The sequence below is a fragment of the Coffea arabica genome, chromosome 3c (assembly GCF_036785885.1).
Source record: "Coffea arabica cultivar ET-39 chromosome 3c, Coffea Arabica ET-39 HiFi, whole genome shotgun sequence".
In the NCBI taxonomy this organism is placed as follows: domain Eukaryota; kingdom Viridiplantae; phylum Streptophyta; class Magnoliopsida; order Gentianales; family Rubiaceae; genus Coffea; species Coffea arabica.
This window is the reverse complement of record NC_092314.1, coordinates 43,916,018-43,937,649: the sequence shown is the minus strand read 5'-3', so window position 1 is coordinate 43,937,649 and position 21,632 is coordinate 43,916,018. Positions and strand designations below refer to the sequence as shown.

Sequence of the window (21,632 nt, the reverse complement as noted above, 5' to 3'; positions counted from 1 at the left end):
TCTGCAAAAACAAATCGCGCCAACTTCAGAGAGATTCATTGCAAAAAATAACAAACGAACAGAGGCTGTGGGGTGCGGGGTGAGAATGGAGGCTACTGGGTGCGGCGTGAGAATGGAGGCTGCGGGGTGCGGCTGGAGGGTGACGGCTGTGGGAGGGGAAAACGTAAGACCAAAAGAGGAAAAAAAATTAGGGCTACAGACGGAGACGGGAGATGATTTTGGTTAAAATACCCCATATATATTGAAATGACGAAAATACCCCTACCCTTCGAGCCTAACGAGCTTAAACGAGTACTAAGTAGAGCTCGAGCTCGGATTGTTTGTCTCTCTAAACGAGCCGAGCCGAGCTCTTATCGAGCCGGTTCGAGCTCGGCTCGCGAGCTGCCCGATTCGATTAACAGTCCTAATTGAATCAAGGTAAACTTGAGTACAAGGCCTTGCAGCAGAATCATTATACACATTTTTATTGCATTTTCTATTTATGAGCTGAAGGTTAATTTGGATAGCAAAGTAACACATGCGACGACAGTTTTGGGCTAGATTCAATTTGATTACCCCACAATTTGCTATTACAAGAAGAATCCATGGCTGTTGCTGATTAAAGAACAGATAAATCAACAAACTAACTTAGCGAACCAATTTCCGCCATTTGGGAGCATAAGAACCCTCAAATGATTTGCTAAATTTCTGGTAAACAATAAGGAAGCTGTACATGCACGGTTCAATTAATTCTTAGGATTTTTAATTGAACCGGACCAGAGGCGTGGCCGGTTCGCAGTTCAACCGGCCAGTCCGGTCCGGTTTTCAAAACATTGGCTATTATCACCTCCATTTCTTTGTGAAAAAAAAAAAAACCAAAATGCACGCATTGGTTATGGGCTTTAGCTCCAGACAACTAAGCAAAGTTCTCAATTAGTGAGGAACCCCATCGAGTGTTCTCAATTAAACCATGTTCAGAATTGAGTGGAATCAACGTATTTTTCGGATATTTGCTTCTAAATGGAAACATATTTCCCCTCTCTTTTACTTTGTCCGGATTTAAAAGTACCAAAATTTAAAGAAAGGGTGTGGATTTAGTATGGATAGGTGTAGATTTAGCCCCTCCCATAAATTATTAATGCAGTTCAAATGCCAAATCATGTCTATGCTATTTTATCTTTCATGCTTATTACTATGTTTGCTTTTTAATTGTTTATTTCGTAGACCGGGCTAATAGGCCCATTGGGTCATTGACCAACCTAATAAATTACTACAGCATATATTTTCCGTCCATTGGACTTGTTGATCACAGATTCACAATTTCTGTTGCATGGCCGGGCGAACAATAGTTGTGCAAACGCCTAAGGCACACGCAAATTAATTTGATTGAGTCACTTGCTGTGCTATAAGCCAAGTGCCAAAATTTCTATTCACATGTACCCCATTGTGCCTCCAACCCTTTTTTCTCTTTGGGAGAAGCCAAGTGCCAGATTTGTGTGTATGTGTGTGTGTGTGTGGGGGGGGGGAGGGTGGGGGTGGAGGTGGGGTGAGGTTTGTGATCTTTGCCTACAAACACCTATTAGTGCCAAGAAAACCAAGCATAGTTCAAACCGGTTTATATAATTCTTATTATATTTGGTATAAATTCAATGCAGTTTTGGTGTGATCGCCAATTTAGTTGTATTAGTTAACAAATTCAAACTTACATCTAATTATATGAGTTTATACAAAAAATTGTAAGAATTACATGAATTGATTTAAACTCGACAGAACTCGACCTATCAAACCCTTAATGTGTATTAGTCACGAATGTCTGATATTTGATTGATCTATTTAGGTGTTGTATTATGATTAACGAGTACTCAAGACACACACTAATGTGTGCGTAACTAATAGAAAAAATATTATTGGAATGCTTTCAATATATTTGATGAAAATAATCAGGAGAATTGGTTTTATATATTTGGCACTATTTCTCAAATTCACCAAATAAAGTGTATAAATAAATAGTTATTGATATTAATCTATAATAATAATTGGTAGTTGTCAATATAAATTATGATTTGCTAAATAAGCTCAAAATTAAAATAATAAAAAATACATGGTACCCGGAAAGAGGAAATATAGTAGTGGGTGGTTACTAAGGGCAGTTTATGAAGAATATAAAGTGACACAAAATTGTTTACTTCAAAAGTCCCCTCCCTTTTATATATTGTATAGATATTCTATTTCAAAAGTCTATCTTCTTGCTTAAAAAAAAAGAGGAAATCATGCTGACATATATAGTATATAGGATTGCAATCATTGAATCATTTAGCAATTACTAACCATAACAAACTTGACATTTACCTAGGCATGTCAATTGGGTATTCTGAGCAGGTTTTGGCAACTCCAAGTTCAGTTCACAAATTATATAGACTTTTGGAAATTGAGCTCTCAGATTTTGGGTTTGAATGAAAAGGTTCAAAATGAGCTCACACTTTTATATGAATTTCAGACTCAAATCAGACTCGACTCAAACTCAATATTAAATACATATTATATATAATATATATTTTATGATTATGGATTACTATAAATTTATGTATAAATTATTAACATTTTATGTCATAATATGTGTGATTATAAGTTACATAAATTGTTATAGATATTTAGGTTAACTATTGCACTAGTTGCACTTTACACTCCAAACTACTATTTTAATAGGCAATTTACACCCTTAGTCAACTAGAAAGCAATAATAAAATTAAATTTATCCAAATAATTGATGAAATGACCAATTTATCCTGTATTAAATGCTTACAAGTCACAAAATACCTTTTGGTAGAAAAGATTGTCACTTTAAATGGATTATTTTTCACTTTATAGTAAAATTCTAATTGAAAACATATAACAATAAAATATATGATCACTTTTAATGACAATTAAAACAAAAGAGGCAGGAAAAAAGGAAGAAAAAGAATAAATTTAATTCAAGAATCTCTGTAACCCAATTTTACTACATATTTTAAGTTAGCTTAGGTAAGAAAAGATTGTTATCAAGGAAGAGTAAATAATTTAGGTGTTTTACAGAAATTTCTAATTCTAATATTTTGTTTACTAATATGTGGGTTTTAATTTTGGCTCAATGCTAAATCTTTGTTGCAATTATTGTGTTAAATTCGTATGAAAAATTTTGGGTTCTACCCAATTTTAATTCTGTCAAGATTTCAAGTGAAATTTGGTTGATTATATAAAGTTATGGCATCATGATGCATTGAAGAAAATTATGAGATTTTAAAAATTGCAACAATAGTCGCTCAATATTTTCATATTTTTCCACCATTTTGACCCTAATAGTCTTAATTTTTGTGCTATTTTTTAGGTGACTAAGGGTGTAAAATGCCTATTAAAATACTTTAGGGTGTAAACTACTACTAGTGTAATAGCTTGTAGGGGTTTTCTACATTTAACCCTATATTTTATGTGTATAGCTATATTCACATACAAGTTGGACCTTAATCAAATCCGAGTCTAGTATTACGTAAATTCAGTTCACATTTAATTCGACCCTTATATTTAGATCCAAATTCTATCCAGTCTAATTAAAGTTTAGACTCGGCATGCCTTTTCTCTTGTAGAATGGACCGGGCTCAAACTAGCCCGCCATTGATAGCCCTGCGTTTAACTACAATAAATAATTACATTGTTCAAGAACTTTTGAGTAAGAAGCCAGATTAAGCCAAATGATTAAGTCTAAAGTGATGGGAAACCTGATAGTGAGGTAAAGGCCAAAGTTATTGGGAAAATTGATAATGAGGTAAAGGCCGAAGTGAATGTAATGTATAATTGTGATGAAACAATCCACTTTCACCTTTGCCCGTAAGCAGGGGAACAGCCGTATATCAAGTAGAAACGTGATAAAAATAATTGTTTTACAAAATATTTGGAGTTTTATATGATTGCTTAGAGGAAAACCATTTTCTTGAATCCGTACAAGCCTCCAACCCAAAAGGAAACCATATCCCTCTTCTGGCTGCCATCACCTCCATTCCGCAAAACCAATTTGTATAATTGCTTTGTTAATAAAAAAAGATTCGGGAAGAGGGGGAAAAAAACTGTACAATAGCTCTGGGAAAATATGAGTGCTTGTGGCTAGATGCTGGACATGTGCAATTTTGTTTAAAAATTACTTCGTGCACAATTTTGTTTCAATTTGGAATCTTGGTACTGAAGGATTAGGTGGGATAGTGAAATTTTTTTTTATAGAAAAGATCATTTCATTTAAACAATGGCAGAAAATACAACAAACATGACATAGATATATATAGATTGAAATCAATAGATATAATAGATCTAAGAAAACAATACAATTAAAGATAATATTGATGCTCCTATATATCTTTCATCCAGATTAATCACTATAGCCCAATATATTAGTGTATGTCTGCTGACAATTAGATCTGATTAAAACTAATTCAACTCCAAAGAGAAATTTAAATCTAATAATAGTGGAGAAGTTATAGGTCTAAGAGCTAAATTTTGGATCTACAAAATTTCAATTTTCACAAAGATAAAAACCTAAAAAGCTCTCACAAGAAAAAATCTAGAAAAGAATAAAACTCTCACTAGAAGATCCTAAGAGAGAAGAATCTCCCATTAGAAAATCTTGGGAGAAAATTTATTCAAATAAAAGAAACTAAAAATTATAAAGAATACTTCCTCCCATGAAGAAAGATCAGATTTGATCTCTCTCCTATGGAAGAGATGAAGAAGATCTTGACTAGTAGAGTTCTAGAGAGAAGGAAGAGAATGGAAGACTAGATTCTGCACAAGTGGTTTTCACTTCTGGTAGGATAGGGAAATGAATTATAGGTTCTTGATAGCCTTGGACCCTTTTTTTTTTGGTCAGTTGTTACTTATTTGTTCTAAACCTATTTCCACTCCTACTCTAATATATTCTAGGCGGAGAGCCCAATTGGACTTACAGTTGAATCGATAGGGACTGAACCGCTATTAGACCAGATGAGTGCACTACACATCCGTATGAATTTAGAGGAAACCACTTAAAGTGGCAAGTGATGGGAGGCAAGATTTAAACCCTTGACCTCCCATCCCACCAAGTCTTGAAGACTTTGGTGGTGGCTAACAGCCCAAATGGCTTTTGGTTGATAGGCCTAGACCTGTTGATATGCTCTATTTTATTATTCAATTGGGATAAAGTTCTGAAACATTAATTTTGACCCAAAAATGCCTAAATTAAATAAATGAAAATAGGTATTCTACAGTCTGTAGTAAGAAAACAATAGCAAGTGTGAAAATTGGGGAAGCCGCATTTACGTACATTAGTTGCTTAAGGTTGATAAGTCTAACTGTAACATCCCCATATCCCTTTTCTGGCTGCCATCAATGTTTTTAAATCTGGGCCGGAGAGTGAACCGAAAAACCTTTCGATTCACGGTTCGATCGGTTCAACCGTATATAGATGAAGGCATTGTTATCTAATGAGTATATGAAGTGTGGATTTAATATTGAAGGGTGTGGATTTAGCCCCTCCCATACTTCATCTATGCAAATTGAGAAGTCAACGTTATTATCAACATCTTAATTTTGAACAACTGATTAAATGACAAACACCCTCCCCCCAATTAATGTTGTTTATTTATATAATTTCGTGAAACAAGAAATGACGCAATCATTTCAAAGAATTTTAGTGGTTGTACCATTTGATCTTATGCAACTGCCAATGTGTAGGCAAAAGCCAATCATGAAGCAGATTAGCCTTCTGAGAAAAAGAAACATATGTTTGTGAGATTCTTAGTTAGCACACAACAAACTGAAATAAAATGACATAGAGGTCAACCAGCAGTATCAATTAGCAAAGGTATTAGAGATTCCTTTTCAGAGATTTCTAATGCATTATTATTCAGATATTGCATAGTTGTTGACGAGATGAATGCTAGTCGGACCAGCGAGTCACGAACACACGAGCTCACCTGCCAAATGAAGAGTAGATGGGGTCTTGTCCTCCGGTCTCACTTCGATACTTAAGTTAGTGATAGGGTGTTAATTGTTAGTAATTTTATTATTAATTTTCCTTTTTATCCTTGCCAAATATTGCTTTAAATTGCTTTAATTGTCAATATATATTTATATTTGGTATTTAGATATAATTTCAGAAATTGGAGCAGAAACCTCTTGAGAAGATTATTGTGAAGCTTTACACAATTTTGGTGCAAACCAACGAAGAAGAATGGAATTGCATTTGGGAATTCAATTTGGCTAGACAACATATCAAAATTGGTGGGGACCGCAAATAAGTTGTATTGTCTAAAGTGTGCTTTCTTTGCACATTTGTGGTTTTGCTTTCTTGTTGGTGAACGTGTGCACTTGGTCAAAAAGAAAACCGACAATTGCTTTTGTTTTGAGTGGAATGGAATTGATTGTGTAGAGAAATGATGACCTCTTTGGAGGACGTGGGGTGATGTCTCCATTTTGGCTGTTTTTTTATGTATAAAGATATGGGACGTGAAAGGGAGCTATCAGACTAGTTTTAGTTTTCTCTCCGGAGAAGCTCCGTAGGAGGATAGAGGTAGTTTTTGGTTTTCAGAGGAGGAGTTCTTCCTTCTCTTGTTGTGTGGTGTGCAACTTTTCTTAAAAGAGTCTACCGAGACTCAAGTTTCTTCCTAAATTCTTAGTTAGTTATTTATGTCTATGAATTCAATTGAATTGCGTGGAAATTTTCTTATGAGGCGTGGCTAATTTTCTCCTCTAGTCAAGGATCAATGCGAAGACGCAGTCCCAAATATCTGTGAGATCTAATTAATTTTACGTGTTCCTTAATTTGTTAATATCTGAATGTTTTCTATTTTAATTTCCATGGGATTATTTTGTTAATTGGATATCAAGGGCCCGATGTGCAATTTGACTTTTTAATTTCTTGTCAAATTAATCAATTAAATCCGTAATTGTTTAGTTGGTTAATATTAGTGGCAACTAGTATTTTCACATACTAGGAGAATATGCAATCTTATTTAAATAAATCTCGTAGCGTGTTATTAATTTGGGTTAGGCTTTTCTAGTTTTTAATGCAATTAGGAAATTAATTTCTACGGTCGTACCTAGGAGTATTTCCTGGTTAGAGGTAATCAACGGTCGTACCTTGGTTATCAATAAATTAAGGAAAAGCTGGTCGTTAGAGTTTATCGGTGGCTATAACTAGCCTATTAATTAAATTAAGTGAACCCCTGTGCATCAATGATCGGATGAATGGACTGTGTCTGCGTAGTTGTATCCTTGGCTAGAATTTATTTATCATTTATTTAATTGCTATTTACAATTGTATTAATTAATTATTTATTTTTGGTTAATTATTTTTAGTTAAATTGTTTAATTATTTATTTTTAATTTCATTTTGATAAAAATCCCCCGTGTCTCGAATTTAAAAAGAATCAAATTTTTTCCAATCCCTGTGAATTCGACCCTATTTACTGCTATACACAGAAAATTTATTTTTCTTAAGCAGGTATTTATTATTGCACAGGCACTACACCTGTCAATTTTTGGCGCCGTTGCCGGGGACTGGCGTTAATTATTTGTTTCTTTTTAAATTCATTTTTGTTCTAATTTTCTGGTATTTTTCTAGTTTATGCCTCGTTCTTCTCGTACAGGCGAATTAATTTTTGACCCTGAAGTAGAGAAGACCGCGCGTAAAACGAGGAAAGAAACCAGGCGGCTCAGAGAAGAGCAATACGGTATTACACCTCAGGGACTTGATCCAGAGGTTGAGCCGACAAATTTGTCTGGTGACAGTTCGAGTGATTCAGACCAAGAGGAAGTCACTATGGCAAATGCACGAACATTAAGGGAGTTGGCTGCTCCTGATTTAAATCAGCATCCCTTGTGCATTACTTTTCCAAATTTAAATGATGACACTCCCTTTGAACTAAAATTTGGTCTAATTCATCTCTTGCCATCTTTCCATGGTCTACCAGGTGAGGAGCCCTACAAGCACTTGCAAGAGTTCGACGTCGTTTGCAACAGTATGAAGCCTCCGGGAATTACAGAAGAGCAAATAAAGATGAGGGCTTTCCCCTTCTCTTTGAAGGACTCCGCAAAAGACTGGCTCTACTACCTACCGCCTGGTAGTATCACCACGTGGGACCAACTGAAGAAAAAATTCTTGGACAAGTACTTTCCGGCGTCTCGAGCTGCGAGCCTAAGAAAAGAGATATGTGGTATCAAACAACAACCTAGCGAATCTCTCTATGAGTACTGGGAGAGATTTAAGAAACTGTGCACCAAATGCCCTCAGCATCAGATAAGTGAGCAACTGCTCATTCAATATTTCTATGAGGGGTTGCTTTTCAGGGATAGAAGTATAATCGATGCTGCAAGTGGAGGGGCGTTGATGAACAAAACCCCTCGAGGAGCATGGGAGTTGATTGAAGGGATGGCTGAGAACTCACAGCAGTTTGGTTCAAGAGAGGACATCCCGACGCGTAGGGTGAATGAGGTGGAAACGTCTTCTATCCAACAGCAGATCTCCGAATTAACATCTTTCGTAAGACAATTAGCTGTGGGGAGTGCTTCACAAGCCAAAGTGTGTGGGGTATGCACTGCCGTGGGTCATCCTACGGAAATGTGTCCACTGGTTCAAGAAAAAACTGCAGAACAGGTGAACATGGCTGGCCACGTGCCCGCGCCAAGAAAGCAGTACAACCCGTATTCAAGCACCTACAATCCTGGTTGGAGGGATCACCCCAACCTTAGCTATGGAGGAAATAGGCAGTCTAACTTTGTGCTAAATAGACAGCAAGGACACCAACAGCAGTACCATCCTCGCCCACCACCACCACCACCACCACCCCCTCCAAACTCAAGTCCGTCCATGGAAGAGATGATGAAGCAATTACTTGCTAACCAACAAAAGACGGATTCAGACCTGCAAAGCATGAGAAATCAATTGGGACAGGTGCAATCATTGCAAAATCAAATGAATCAAATGGCCATAACGATCAACCGTCTGGAGTCCCAAGTTCAAGGAAAGTTGCCATCTCAACCTGAAGCGAATCCAAAGAATGTAAGTGCAATGACCTTGAGGAGTGGCAAGAAAGTCCAAGGACCCGAACCTGTGATTCCTAAAGACAAGGACGAAGAACGGATTGAGAAAGAATTGGAAGAGGAGGGCAGAGACAACAAAAATGTAAAGGTACTCCCGAACCCAATTTCTACAGCTAAAATTAATCCACCTCCCTTTCCTAGCAGGTTAGAGAAACCAAAGAAGCAAGACAAGGAAAAAGAGGTCTTGGAGATCTTTCGCAAGGTGGAGATCAACATACCCCTGCTGGATGCGATTTAACAAGTACCCAGGTACGCAAAATTTTTGAGGGACTTGTGTGCCAACCGCAAGCGGTTGAAAGGCGATGAACGAGTTATAGTTGGGGAGAATGTTTCAGCAATTATACAAAGGAAACTTCTACCAAAATGCGGAGATCCAGGTATGTTTACTATTCCTTGTAGGATAGGTAATACTTTGATTGGAAAGGCCATGTTAGACCTGGGAGTCTCAATTAATGTCATGCCAAAGTCCATTTATGCTTCATTGAATTTAGGCTCTTTGAAAGAAACTGGAATAATAATCCAACTAGCTGACAGGACCAATGCATACCCTGACGGGTTGATTGAAGATGTTTTGGTAAAAATTAATGAATTGGTTTTTCCAACTGATTTTTATGTGCTCGACATGGAGGATGAACACTCCCGTGATCCGTCACCTTTGTTGTTAGGTAGACCCTTTTTGAGCACAGCCCGAACCAAAATTGATGTTAATAAGGGTACTTTGTCTATGGAATTTGATGGTGAGATTGTTCACTTTAACATCTTTGAGACCATGAAATATCCATCCGATTCAAATGTTGGCTCTGTTTTCTCGGTAAATGTTATTGACCCTGCTATACAGGAAGTTTTTGAAATTGAAGGCAGGGATGAGCTAGAGGTCGTTCTGACCAGGCACTTCGAGTCCGAAACGACCTCTGGAGTAGAGTTGAGTGAAGAGCTTAAATGCGTGATTGGATCGTTGCAAACGTTACCAACCACGAAGACAAGGTATGACCTCGCACCCATTTTTATACCTGAACCTCACAAAAGGTTACTTCCATCTGTGGTGCAGGCACCTGTCTTGGAACTGAAACAACTGCCGAAACACCTGAAGTATGCATACTTGGGTGAAGGGGAGACACTTCCAGTGATCATCTCCGCGGGTTTATCAAAGATTCAAGAAGATAGACTATTTCGAGTTCTTAGGGAACATAAGCAGGCGATAGGATGGACCATCGCCGACATCAAGGGAATTAGCCCCGCGGTGTGTATGCACCGAATTCGACTCGAGGAAAATGCTAAACCCGTACGGCAAGCTCAACGGAGATTAAATCCTCTCATGATGGAGGTCGTAAAAAAAGAGATTTTAAAACTGCGGGATGTTGGAATTATATTTACAATATCAGATAGCCCGTGGGTAAGTCCAATACAGGTGGTCCCGAAGAAGGCAGGGGTGACAGTGAGATCAAACCAAGAGGGTGAGTTCGTACCAATTCGAAAGTCCACCGGATGGCGACAGTGTATCGATTACCGAAAGCTAAATGCCGTCACGAAAAATGACCATTTTCCCCTCCCTTTCATTGACCAAATGGTGGAGCGATTAGCATGTCGAGCTTACTATTGTTTCTTGGATGGATTTTCAGGTTATTTTCAAATTGCCATCGCACCCGAAGACCAAGAGAAGACTACTTTCACCTGCCCATTTGGAACATTTGCATACCGAAGGATGCCATTTGGATTGTGCAATGCACCTGCTACCTTCCAAAGATGCATGGTAAGTATTTTTTCAGAATATGTTGAGAAGATTATTGAGGTTTTCATGGACGATTTCAGTGTATATGGTGAAAGTTTTGAAAACTGCCTAGATAACCTGAAATTGATTTTAGTAAGGTGTATAGAAACTAATCTCGTGTTTAATTGAGAAAAATGTCATTTTATGGTTGAACACGGAATAGTTTTGGGTCATGTTGTATCATCTACAGGTATTGAGGTTGATAAGGCAAAAATAGATGTTATATCTATTTTACCTTACCCCGCGAGTGTGCGGGAAGTTCGTTCCTTCTTGGGTCACGCAGGTTTCTATAGAAGGTTCATCAAGAACTTCTCGAAAATTGGAACACCCTTGTTCCAACTTTTACAAAAAGATGTATCCTTCGAATTTGATGAAACATGTAAGGGGGCATTCAATAAGTTAAAGGAGTTATTGACCACCTCACCTATTATCCAACCCCCTGACTGGAACCTCCCATTCGAGATCATGTGTGACGCCAGCGACTATGCAGTGGGTGCGGTATTGGGTCAAAGAGTAGGAAAGGCAGCTCATGCTATCTACTACGCATCTCGAGCCTTGAACGGAGCTCAATCGAACTATTCAACCACCAAAAAGGAGCTTTTAGCAGTTGTTTTTGCCTTAGAGAAATTTCAGTCTTATTTACTTGGTGCTAAAGTTATTATTTTTTCTAATCATGCAACTTTGCGGTATCTGTTGACAAAAAAAGAGGCAAAACCGCGATTGATACGGTGGATATTGTTGTTACAAGAGTTCAACCTGGAGATCCGAGATAAGAAAGGGGCGAAAAATCTGGTAGCAGATCACTTGAGTCGAGTACAAGTCGTCGAACATGACATCTCATTGAGAGAAGCATTCCCCGAGGAGCATTTATTTTCTATTAATTCATCTTTGCCTTGGTATGCAGATATTGTTAATTTTCTAGTCACTGACAAATTTCCTACAGGATGGCCAAAGGCAAAGAGAGACAAGTTGAGTAGCGATGCAAAGTTCTACATTTGGGATGATCCTTACCTCTGGAAGCGGGGTGCCGATCAAATCATCCGTAGATGTGTAAGTGAAGTTGAATTCCAATCTATTATAGCCTATTGTCACTCTTTTGTATGTGGAGGTCACTTTGGACCGAAGAGAACGGCTCGTAAGGTGCTAGAGAGTGGATTCTATTGGCCAACTCTATTCAAGGATGCCTACTCATTTTGTAAGTCATGTGATAAGTGTCAAAGAGTGGGTAATATCTCTCGTAGGGATCAAATGACTCAAACCCTAATGATTTTTGTTGGAATTTTTGACGTTTGGGGCATTAATTTTATGGGTTCTTTTCCTTCGTCCTTTGGTTTTTTGTATATATTGCTTGCTGTAAATTATGTTTCGAAGTGGGTAGAAGCAAAGGTCACCCGCACTAATGATTCCAAAGTGGTTGCAGAATTCGTTAAGTGTAATATTTTTGTTCGCTTTGGGATGCCGCGAGCAATTGTAAGTGATCGGGGTACTCATTTCTGCAACAAAATGATCGCTGCAATTTTTAGGAGATATGGTGTCTTGCACAAAGTCTCTACATCCTACCATCCTCAGACAAATGGTCAGGCGGAAGTATCGAACCGAGAGATCAAATCAATTCTAGAAAAGATGGTCCAACCCGATAGGAAGGATTGAAGTGTGAGACTAGAGGATGCACTATGGGCATATAGGACGGCATACAAGACACCTATTGGCATGTCCCCTTACCGATTGGTATTTGGAAAGCCATGTTATCTCCCGGTAGAGTTTGAGCATAGAGCATTTTGGGCTGTCAAACAATGTAATATGGATATCGAGGAAGGCGGAATTCAAAGAAAGTTACAATTACAAGAGTTGGAAGAAATCCGAAATGAAGCATACGAGAATGCAGTGATCTATAAGGAGAAGAATCGGATCTTTCATGGCCAACAGATCTCTAGGAAGACATTCGTCTGTGGGCAAAAAGTTTTACTATACCACTCCAAATTGAAACTATTTCCAGGAAAATTACGTTCTCGTTGGATTGGCCCTTTTGTTGTGACTAATATCTTTCATTATAGTGCAATAGAGATCCAAAATTTGAAAACGGAGAAGAAATTTGTGGTGAATGGTCACCGTCTCAAGTCGTATTATGAAAGATTTTCAGTTGAACGGGTAGAGATGATGCAACTGGAAGACCCGATTTGCTTCGTTTAAGCAAATACTGGACTCTGTCTAGCCAAAGACGTTAAAGAAAGGTGTTTTTGGGAGGCAACCCAATTTTTGATTTTGTTGGTTTTTGTTGTGCAATTCGTTAAATATGTCGTTTCTCATCTGGGTATTGCTTAAATTTGATATTTTCTCTACTATGATCAGGACAGGTGATCATGGCGTGCCCGTGCGAAGAGGGCACGCATTAATCTCACAAGTTCCAACTTCAAGGTCAGAGGATGTTTCTAAAATATGGCATGCCTACGCCATGTTGGTAAAATCTCAACATTACGAAGTGGAATCTTGGCATGCCCATGAGGAGAGGGCACGCATTAATGTTCAAAAACTGATTCTCAAGGTCAGAGAATGTTTTCTAATCTTGGCATGCCCACGCCATGTTTGACGAACTAAAAAAAATATATATATATATATTTAAAAAAATAATTAATTAAAAATTATGAAAAACGAAAAATAAAAATATTTTTCTTTCTAGCCTTTAATTTTGTTTTCAAAAATTCAAATTTTTGTAATTTAAAAAAAAAAGATTCAAAAATATATATATATATATATATATATATTTATATATATTTTCCTTCTTAACGTTTTTCAGCAATTCAATTCTGAATTTAAAAAAAAAAATGTGTAAGATCAAAAACTATTTTTTTTCCCTTTTTTTTCTCTTTGCTTTCTTTTCTTTTTCTTTTCTTTCTTTCCTTTCTTTCTTTCTTCTTCTTTTCTTTCTTCTTCTTCCCGCTGTCCGTGTCTTCTTCTTCCTCGCGAGCTCCGCCAGCCGATTCACCACAGCAACTCTACCTCCCCCTCTCAGCTCCTCCACTTCGTGCGTCACTCCTCCGCCACCACCCTAGTGCGCACCCAAGCTCCACTACATCAGCTCTTCCTCGCGCGGCTCTCCACCAACGCCACCAGCTCGCGTCGACCCCCTGCAACCCAGAGCAGCACCGCCGCTGCCTGCTGCTTCTTCCATCACCGCCACCCCAGAGCTGTGCGCAGCTCCTCCTCCCTGTCCATAGCTGCCGCCAACCCTCTTGCTCCTGCCAGCTCGCACAGCCGCACCACTCCGCACCTACACCCCAGCTAGTCCATCTCCACCAGCCCGCTTCTCTCTCTCCATGAAGCTCATCTGACCAGCAACCTCCAAGCCTCTTGCAACCCACGCGACGACAACCATAGCTGCCTTGGCTCTCTCCACCTGCTAGCTCCAAACCGCTGCTGCCCACCTCTCTCCTCATACTTCGATCTCACTGTCCAAACTCAACCAGATCGCTTGGGAGGTGATTTTGTTTAGTTTTGGGCCATTTTCTTGGGTTTCTTTATGGATGAAAATAGGAAGTGATTTGCTTGAATTTCCCTTTCCCGTTGAATTGTTTAGGAGTATCTGTTGCGTTTTTGGTCCTTGGGTCTTGGGGGCACCTCTGTCAGTTCATTTGTTTGGGGTTAATTTGGGAGTTATTTGACAATTGATTCACGTTTTAATTTTTTCTAATTGCTGGTACTGATTGAAGCATTTTGACTACATTTGTTGTTGCCATTTGACCAGCGGCCTTTGAAAAAAAAAAAAAAAAAAAAACCTTGTGCTATTATTTGCTGTAAGTTGAGTGGTGTAGTGGAGTGGACGGTCGAATTGGTAATATCTGTTGGGATTTTCGGTAGAGCACATTTTGTCATCATTTGTTAATTGTTGAGGAAAATTCTTGGTATACACCACTCATGACTTGGTTGATTGTTTGGATTGATTGTTGCGTCTCCTTGACTTGGTTGGAATCTTCTATCTATTAAGTCCATTACCAAGTCTTTGGAGCAATTGTTACACTTTTGGGCTGCATTGTTTTTGCATTTGGCTAAATTGGGACCATCAGTGCTTATTAATTGCAATTGCTATATTGTTGGAATATTTGTATAGAGTGTGGGTGCCCAAATTGTGTATTGTATTGATTGGGTTGACAACGAGGCGGTTCCAGTGACTTTTAACTTGTGATTACTTTGATTTTGCTGGTTCCGTTATTCGTTGGAAATTGTTGTCTGTTGTTAATTGGAGTGAGTAAAAAAAAAAAAAAAATGGTGAAACCCAGATCCTCTTCTAGGTCTAGGACACCTAAGACTCTTCAACCTCCGCTCCACCTCCTCCAACCCCAAGGGCTGATGATTGGCACCAACTCCAGATGCGAGTTCAGAAACTGGAGGCTCAGGTGACCAATATTGATGAGAATGTGCATAGCATGGCGCAGAATTTGGCGGCGTTTATGCACCATGTGGGTGTTGAACCTCAACTTGCACCTAACCCGCCGCTGTTTTGACGACTCAAGGGGAGTTTCGTTACCCTTCTTCTTACTTTTTCTATATATTTGTTACATTGAGGGCAATGTATACTTTAAGTGTGGGGGAGATTTGGATTTGATTGGAGTTTCTTTAAATTGTTGCTTTTCTTATTGTTGTCTTGATGAATAAATGTGGCAACTCACTCTTCTATTGCTAGTCGTGATTTATCCTATGAATTTTGTTTATATGGCAAGTAAAAGCATATTATCTTGGTGAATATCATGAGTTTAAGGACTTGGTGCAAATTGTGGTTAAATTGTTTAGGCAATATAAATATTTTACTAGCAATTGTTTTGTGGATTGGGCGATTGTTGATCTTAGTTCTCCATATTAGGAGATGACGTGGGCCATGATCTTTAATTATCTGGTATTCTGGTGCTTTAATTGTGATTAATAAATGACTCTACTCCGCTAGTGCCGTCACCCAGTAACCGGGAGTTTTCACCACAAGTGTCGACTTTCGCGTCAAAAAGTGACGATATATATGAGTAGTTAGTCCTGAAGCTGTGAAAAGTTGAGTAACTGGGCTCTTTCATCTAAAAATGTCAGAGTTCACGTCAAAAGACTTGAATAGCTTGGGACTGAGCATTTATCAAAAAAAAAAAAAAAAGAGAAAGAAAAAAAAAAAGAAAAAAAAATGTGTAAGCTTATGATCATGTTGGCTTGCCGATCCTTGTTCTTCAATGTTTAGATTTTGGTTGTCAGTTGACCCAATTGCTAACTTTTGCTAGTTTAATATTTTGATTTCTTAGACGAGTAGGCCATGAATTGGACGAGTCTATGATTTCAGGAGCTAACCGGGAGAAATATGTTTTGACACTTAGCTACTAAAACTTGATTTTGGGATAAACGCAGCTTGGCAATAAATGAAATGAGAGTTAGCCATTGTTGAATTTAGTTGTTCCCATGCTTGAGGACAAGCATGATTTAAGTGTGGGGGGAATTGATAGGGTGTTAATTGGTAGTAATTTTATTGTTAATTTTCCTTTTTATCCTTGCCAAATATTGCTTTAAATTGCTTTAATTGTCAATATATATTTATATTTGGTATTTGGATATAATTTCAGAAATTGGAGCAGAAACCTCTTGAGAAGATTATTGTGAAGCTTTACACAATTTTGGTGCAAACCAACGAAGAAGAATGGAATTGCATTTGGGAATTCAATTTGGCTAGACAACATATCAAAATTGGTGGGGACCGCAAATAAGTTGTATTGTCTAAAGTGTGCTTTCTTTGCACATTTGTGGTTTTGCTTTCTTGTTGGTGAACGTGTGCACTTGGTCAAAAAGAAAACCGACAATTGCTTTTGTTTTGAGTGGAATGGAATTGATTGTGTAGAGAAATGATGACATCTTTGGAGGACGTGGGGTGATGTCTCCATTTTGGCTGTTTTTTTATGTATAAAGATATGGGACGTGAAAGGGAGCTATCAGACTAGTTTTAGTTTTCTCTCCAGAGAAGCTCCGTAGGAGGATAGAGGTAGTTTTTGGTTTTCAGAGGAGGAGTTCTTCCTTCTCTTGTTGTGTGGTGCGCAACTTTTCTTAAAAGAGTCTACCGAGACTCAAGTTTCTTCCTAAATTCTTAATTAGTTATTTATGTCTATGAATTCAATTGAATTGCGTGGCAATTTTCTTATGAGGCGTGGCTAATTTTCTCCTCTAGTCAAGGATCAATGCGAAGACGCAGTCCCAAATATCTGTGAGATCTAATTAATTTTACGTGTTCCTTAATTTGTTAATATTTGCATGTTTTCTATTTTAATTTCCATGGGATTATTTTGTTAATTGGATATCAAGGGCCCGATGTGCAATTTGACTTTTTAATCTCTTGTCAAATTAATCAATTAAATCCGTAATTGTTTAGTTGGTTAATATTAGTGGCAACTAGTATTTTCACATACTAGGAGAACATGCAATCTGATTTAAATAACCCTCGTAGCGTGTTATTAATTTGGGTTAGGCTTTTCTAGTTTTTAATGCAATTAGGAAATTAATTCCTACAGTCGTACCTAGGAGTATTTCCTGGTTAGAGGTAATCAACGGTCGTACCTTGGTTATCAATAAATTAAGGAAAAGCTGGTCGTTAGAGTTTATCGGCGGCTATAACTAGCCTATTAATTAAATTAAGTGAACCCCTGTGCATCAATGATCGGATGAATGGACTGTATCTGCGTAGTTGTATCCTTGGCTAGAATTTATTTATCATTTATTTAATTGCTATTTACAATTGTATTAATTAATTATTTATTTTTGGTTAATTATTTTTAGTTAAATTGTTTAATTATTTATTTTTAATTTCATTTTGATAAAAATCCGCCGTGTCTCGAATTTAAAAAGAATCAAATTTTTTCCAGTCCCTGTGGATTCGACCCTGCTTACTGCTATACACAGAAAATTTATTTTTCTTAAGCAGGTATTTATTATTGCACAGGCACGACACCTGTCAGTTAGACACAGTTTGGAAATTGAATGCGTAGATTAGATTGCGTACCTCATTTGGGAGTATTAGATTAGTATTTATAGTAGTTGTGCCTGTTGATGGAATGATGAGGTCTATTCCCTACCTGACATCATGAGGTAGTTTAGGGCAGCGGTGTCAGGTGTAGGTTTGATCAGTATGGTGGTTAGTAGCCAAATCACTCCATCAGTCATAAATCACACAAATAGCCGAGGTGTCAGTAATCTTGGACAAGGAGGTAGACGAGGTGGAACGCCTCTTTAGAGTAACTTTGTCATCGCCTCGTCTAGGGGTGTTTAAAATGAGCTGTTTGTTGTTGACAGGAGCGAACGGGCTAATAGAATCGGGCAGACCGAGGTCTCCACAGTTGTCAGACCTAATACTTTTTTTTTTTTTTCAATTAGCAAATAGAACCCTTAATTACTTGGTTGCTTTGGAGCAAAGTTTAAGTAATTTCAGCAAGAGCACATATTTGACTAAAAACATTCTGCTCTTTGATTCACCCTCTGGATATAACTTACCAATGGTAACATATTGCAAAAGGGAAAAGCATAATACACAATTTCCAGATTTTAAACCTAGAGATTCCCAAATTAAATCAACAAATGACTTGGGTTTCAAGAAAAGTTCTTTCAAATTTCTTGCTCAAATTTTTTTTTTCATATTATTTACCTAAAATACTTTGGCAACTTCCCCTGCTGGACACTAAATTTGGTATGGTACATATTCCCCTTCAATCATGGCCTAATCAAGATTGTTTCTGCCTCTACTTTTTCCTTGAATCAGTGAAGCAACGTTTTTGCTGTGTAAATTGCGATCCCATTTCAGACTATTAATTGTTGACATACATACATATATCTCAAGAAAAAAAAAATTAAAGTTATAATCCATATAGTTTTCAAAGGCTAAAGGTTTGAAGGCAATGTAAAGATGATCAATTAAATACTAACCCCACCCAATTACAATATTGTATTGGAATTTCGTATTTTTAGTATTCCAGTCAGGCTGAACTCGAGTTTCAAACTTTCAAACTCTTCTTGTGCTTCACGCTTGCTCATACTGTTTTTGTTGGTTAAAGTTAAACTGCCATTTCTGACATTGACTAACACAAGAAATTAAAGCAAAAAAATTATCGGCAGCATGGCGTGATTTGCTCGATCCCTACATTCACCCCAAGCCTACAAATATCACCCATTGCTTTTCAAGTTCCTCATCCCTCAGATTATTACAGCAAAATTAATCTTAGCCTTTACAGATTCTAGTAGCCACCCCTGATAAGAAAATGAACAGCAAAATGAGATTTCTCGCTATCCCATTTCTCTTCTTTTCCTTCCTCTTGTCATCAGCAAAGAGTGTAACGTACAATGTGCAGAGTTACGGGGCAAAATCTGATGGGAGAAGTGATTCCACGAATTCTTTTCTGAGTGCATGGGCTGCAGCTTGTGCCTCAGTTGCGCCTGCAACAATCTATGTTCCACCGGGAAGATTTTTGGTTGGTGGAGCATCATTTTGGGGCCAAAATTGCAAGAATAATGCTATAACCATTCACATTGATGGAACCCTTGTTGCTCCATCTGATTATAATGTTCTTGGACATACTGGTAACTGGCTCAAGTTTGAAAGAGTTAATGGACTTTCGATTTACGGTGGAACCCTTGATGGCCAAGGGACTGGTCTCTGGGCTTGCAAAAACTCCGGCAAGCATTGTCCTCAGGGAGCAACGGTAGGTTGGATAGTCTCAATATTGTTTTGAAACTTTTTTTTTTTTTTTTTCCAAAACAAGAACCGACATCATTTACATTACTCTAAAGGGTACGATATATTATACAATACTAACTTCCCTGAGGATTTAACTGCAGGTATAAAATTTTGAACCCCTTGACCTAGTATTGCTTTAATTCTTTTTTTTTTTTATCAGTTTTGCAAAGTATTTGTCAAACAAAACAGTCCCACGCATAAAACTAGAGTAGCAGTGATTTTTAAATTTTACCAAGCACCAAAGAGGCATGTGCTATGAACTTAAAAACCGCAATTGCTCTAACAAGCATGTGCCGCGAAATGTTATTCCATATTCAGTTGAATTCCATAATATTGATTGATCATTTCCCCTATGTTGTTTCTTGTGTTTCTTGTTTTTCTATGGTGCTACAGTCATTGGGATTCTACAATTCAAACAAAGTCTTGGTCAGTGGATTAAGTTCGTTAAACAGTCAATTTTTCAATATCAACCTTGACGGCTGCCAAAACACTAGGCTAGAGGGAGTAAAGATTTCAGCTCCAGAAAACAGCCCAAACACTGATGGAATTCATGTGCAATCATCTTCAGGTGTTACAATTACTAACTCTCACATTGGCACTGGTGATGATTGCATCTCATTAGGCCCTGGAAGTTCCAACATGTGGATTGAGAATATCAACTGTGGTCCTGGCCACGGAATAAGGTATCAAAATCGGAAACTTAGTTGCTGTAATTTTGATTTATTTAGTCAATACATTGATTTTGTGCTTGTTTCAGTATTGGCAGTTTGGGAGGTAATTTGCAAGAACCAGGAATTAAAAATGTGACAGTTAAAACTGTTACACTTTCGGGCACACAAAATGGTCTGAGGATAAAAACATGGGCAATGCCTAGCAATGGATTTGTTACTGGAGTTCTGTTTCAGCATGCAGTAATGGTTAATGTCAAAAACCCCATCATTATCGACCAAAATTACTGCCCAAATAGGGCCAAATGTACTGGTCAGGTATGATCAAAAGGGTTATTATTATTATTATTATTTATGTTTTGCAAAAACATTTATTTATAAAAAAAGATCAGAAAATGGGAGCTGATAAATGTGTACATTAATTTTTGGCAGGCCTCAGGTGTGAGGATTAGTGATGTGACATACCAAGATGTACATGGAACATCAGCAACTGAAGTTGCTGTAAATTTTGACTGCAGTAAAAAGTATCCATGCAGCCGTATAATTCTAGAAGATGTCAATCTTTCCTACAAAGATCGACCAGCTACGGCTTCATGTGTCAATGCGGGCGGATCTTCATCCGGTCTAGTTGAGCCGAAAGCCTGTTTGTAGGAGAAAATGCATAAAGTTACATACAGTATTTAAAATACGTGCAAAATAGTTGCACAAATCTTGTAGAAAATAAGGGCTCACTTAAGAAAGTGAAGCAGTCTAGCTTTGTATAATGTCCTGTAAAAGTGTAAAATCTTGCTTGTGCCTGTGGCTGGATTGGCCTTCTTGACCAGAGCCTGGCCTTGCGATCAACACATTTGATATTAATACAACAAAATATGTTCTTTTATGGTTTTAACATCTTCTCTCCTTCATTTAAAATCTATTTGCAAGTAAAATGGCTTTAACATCTTCTACTTAAATGTTTATGGAACTTTATCCTTGATATCGTCTAGAAATTGAAATCATATTCATATTTGAGAAATTTGCATCTTTTAAAATCTCACGGAGGTCCTTGATTTTTTTTATTTAGTCCCTGAACTATTTATGAAGTCTAATCAGTGGCAAAGTCAGAAAAAATTCTTAGTGGGGGCAAAAGCAGCACTAAAATTTTTTACCTACTCTTTTTCTAGTTTTTTTAAAAAAAATATATTCACCAAGAAGTACAAAAGATGAATGTATTCCATGAAAAACATAAAAAAGACAAACTCAAAATTATTAATGTAATAATAATTTTATTTCAAAAAGCAAACTAAACCATTTACAATTACTCATGACGAGTTTTCATATTTCGATAACAGTTTACAATCTTTTCATTTTGAACTTTACGAAATATTTTTTTTTTAAT

General features: G+C 37.5%; 2 protein-coding genes and 1 non-coding gene across 3 annotated transcripts; 2 read left to right on the top strand and 1 right to left on the bottom strand.

Annotated features, from left to right (window-relative positions):
• Positions 1-7,801: 7,801 nt before the first annotated feature.
• On the top strand, positions 7,802-9,319 carry LOC140038010 (uncharacterized). The gene has a single exon (XM_072083201.1). It carries the CDS (start codon positions 7,802-7,804, stop codon positions 9,317-9,319), a length of 1,518 nt encoding a protein of 505 aa, XP_071939302.1.
• On the bottom strand, positions 8,174-8,280 carry LOC113736146 (small nucleolar RNA R71). The gene has a single exon (XR_003459636.1). It is a non-coding gene; the product is annotated as a small nucleolar RNA R71 (small nucleolar RNA).
• A 9,803-nt stretch (positions 9,320-19,122) lies between the features above and the next one.
• On the top strand, positions 19,123-20,905 carry LOC113733748 (polygalacturonase-like). Its single transcript, XM_027259933.2, has 4 exons — positions 19,123-19,551; positions 19,980-20,269; positions 20,344-20,572; positions 20,687-20,905. Exons 1-4 carry the CDS (start codon positions 19,123-19,125, stop codon positions 20,903-20,905), a joined length of 1,167 nt encoding a protein of 388 aa, XP_027115734.2.
• Positions 20,906-21,632: the final 727 nt, after the last annotated feature.

Bases quoted from the DNA above. Each gene is read 5' to 3' on its own strand.
- LOC140038010 (XM_072083201.1), top strand. From the start codon at position 7,802: ATGGCAAATGCACGAACATTAAGGGAGTTGGCTGCTCCTGATTTAAAT.
- LOC113733748 (XM_027259933.2), top strand. From the start codon at position 19,123: ATGAGATTTCTCGCTATCCCATTTCTCTTCTTTTCCTTCCTCTTGTCA. The intron at 19,552-19,979 runs GTAGGTTGGATA...ATGGTGCTACAG, and splicing joins ATTGTCCTCAGGGAGCAACG to TCATTGGGATTCTACAATTC. The intron at 20,573-20,686 runs GTATGATCAAAA...AATTTTTGGCAG, and splicing joins GGGCCAAATGTACTGGTCAG to GCCTCAGGTGTGAGGATTAG.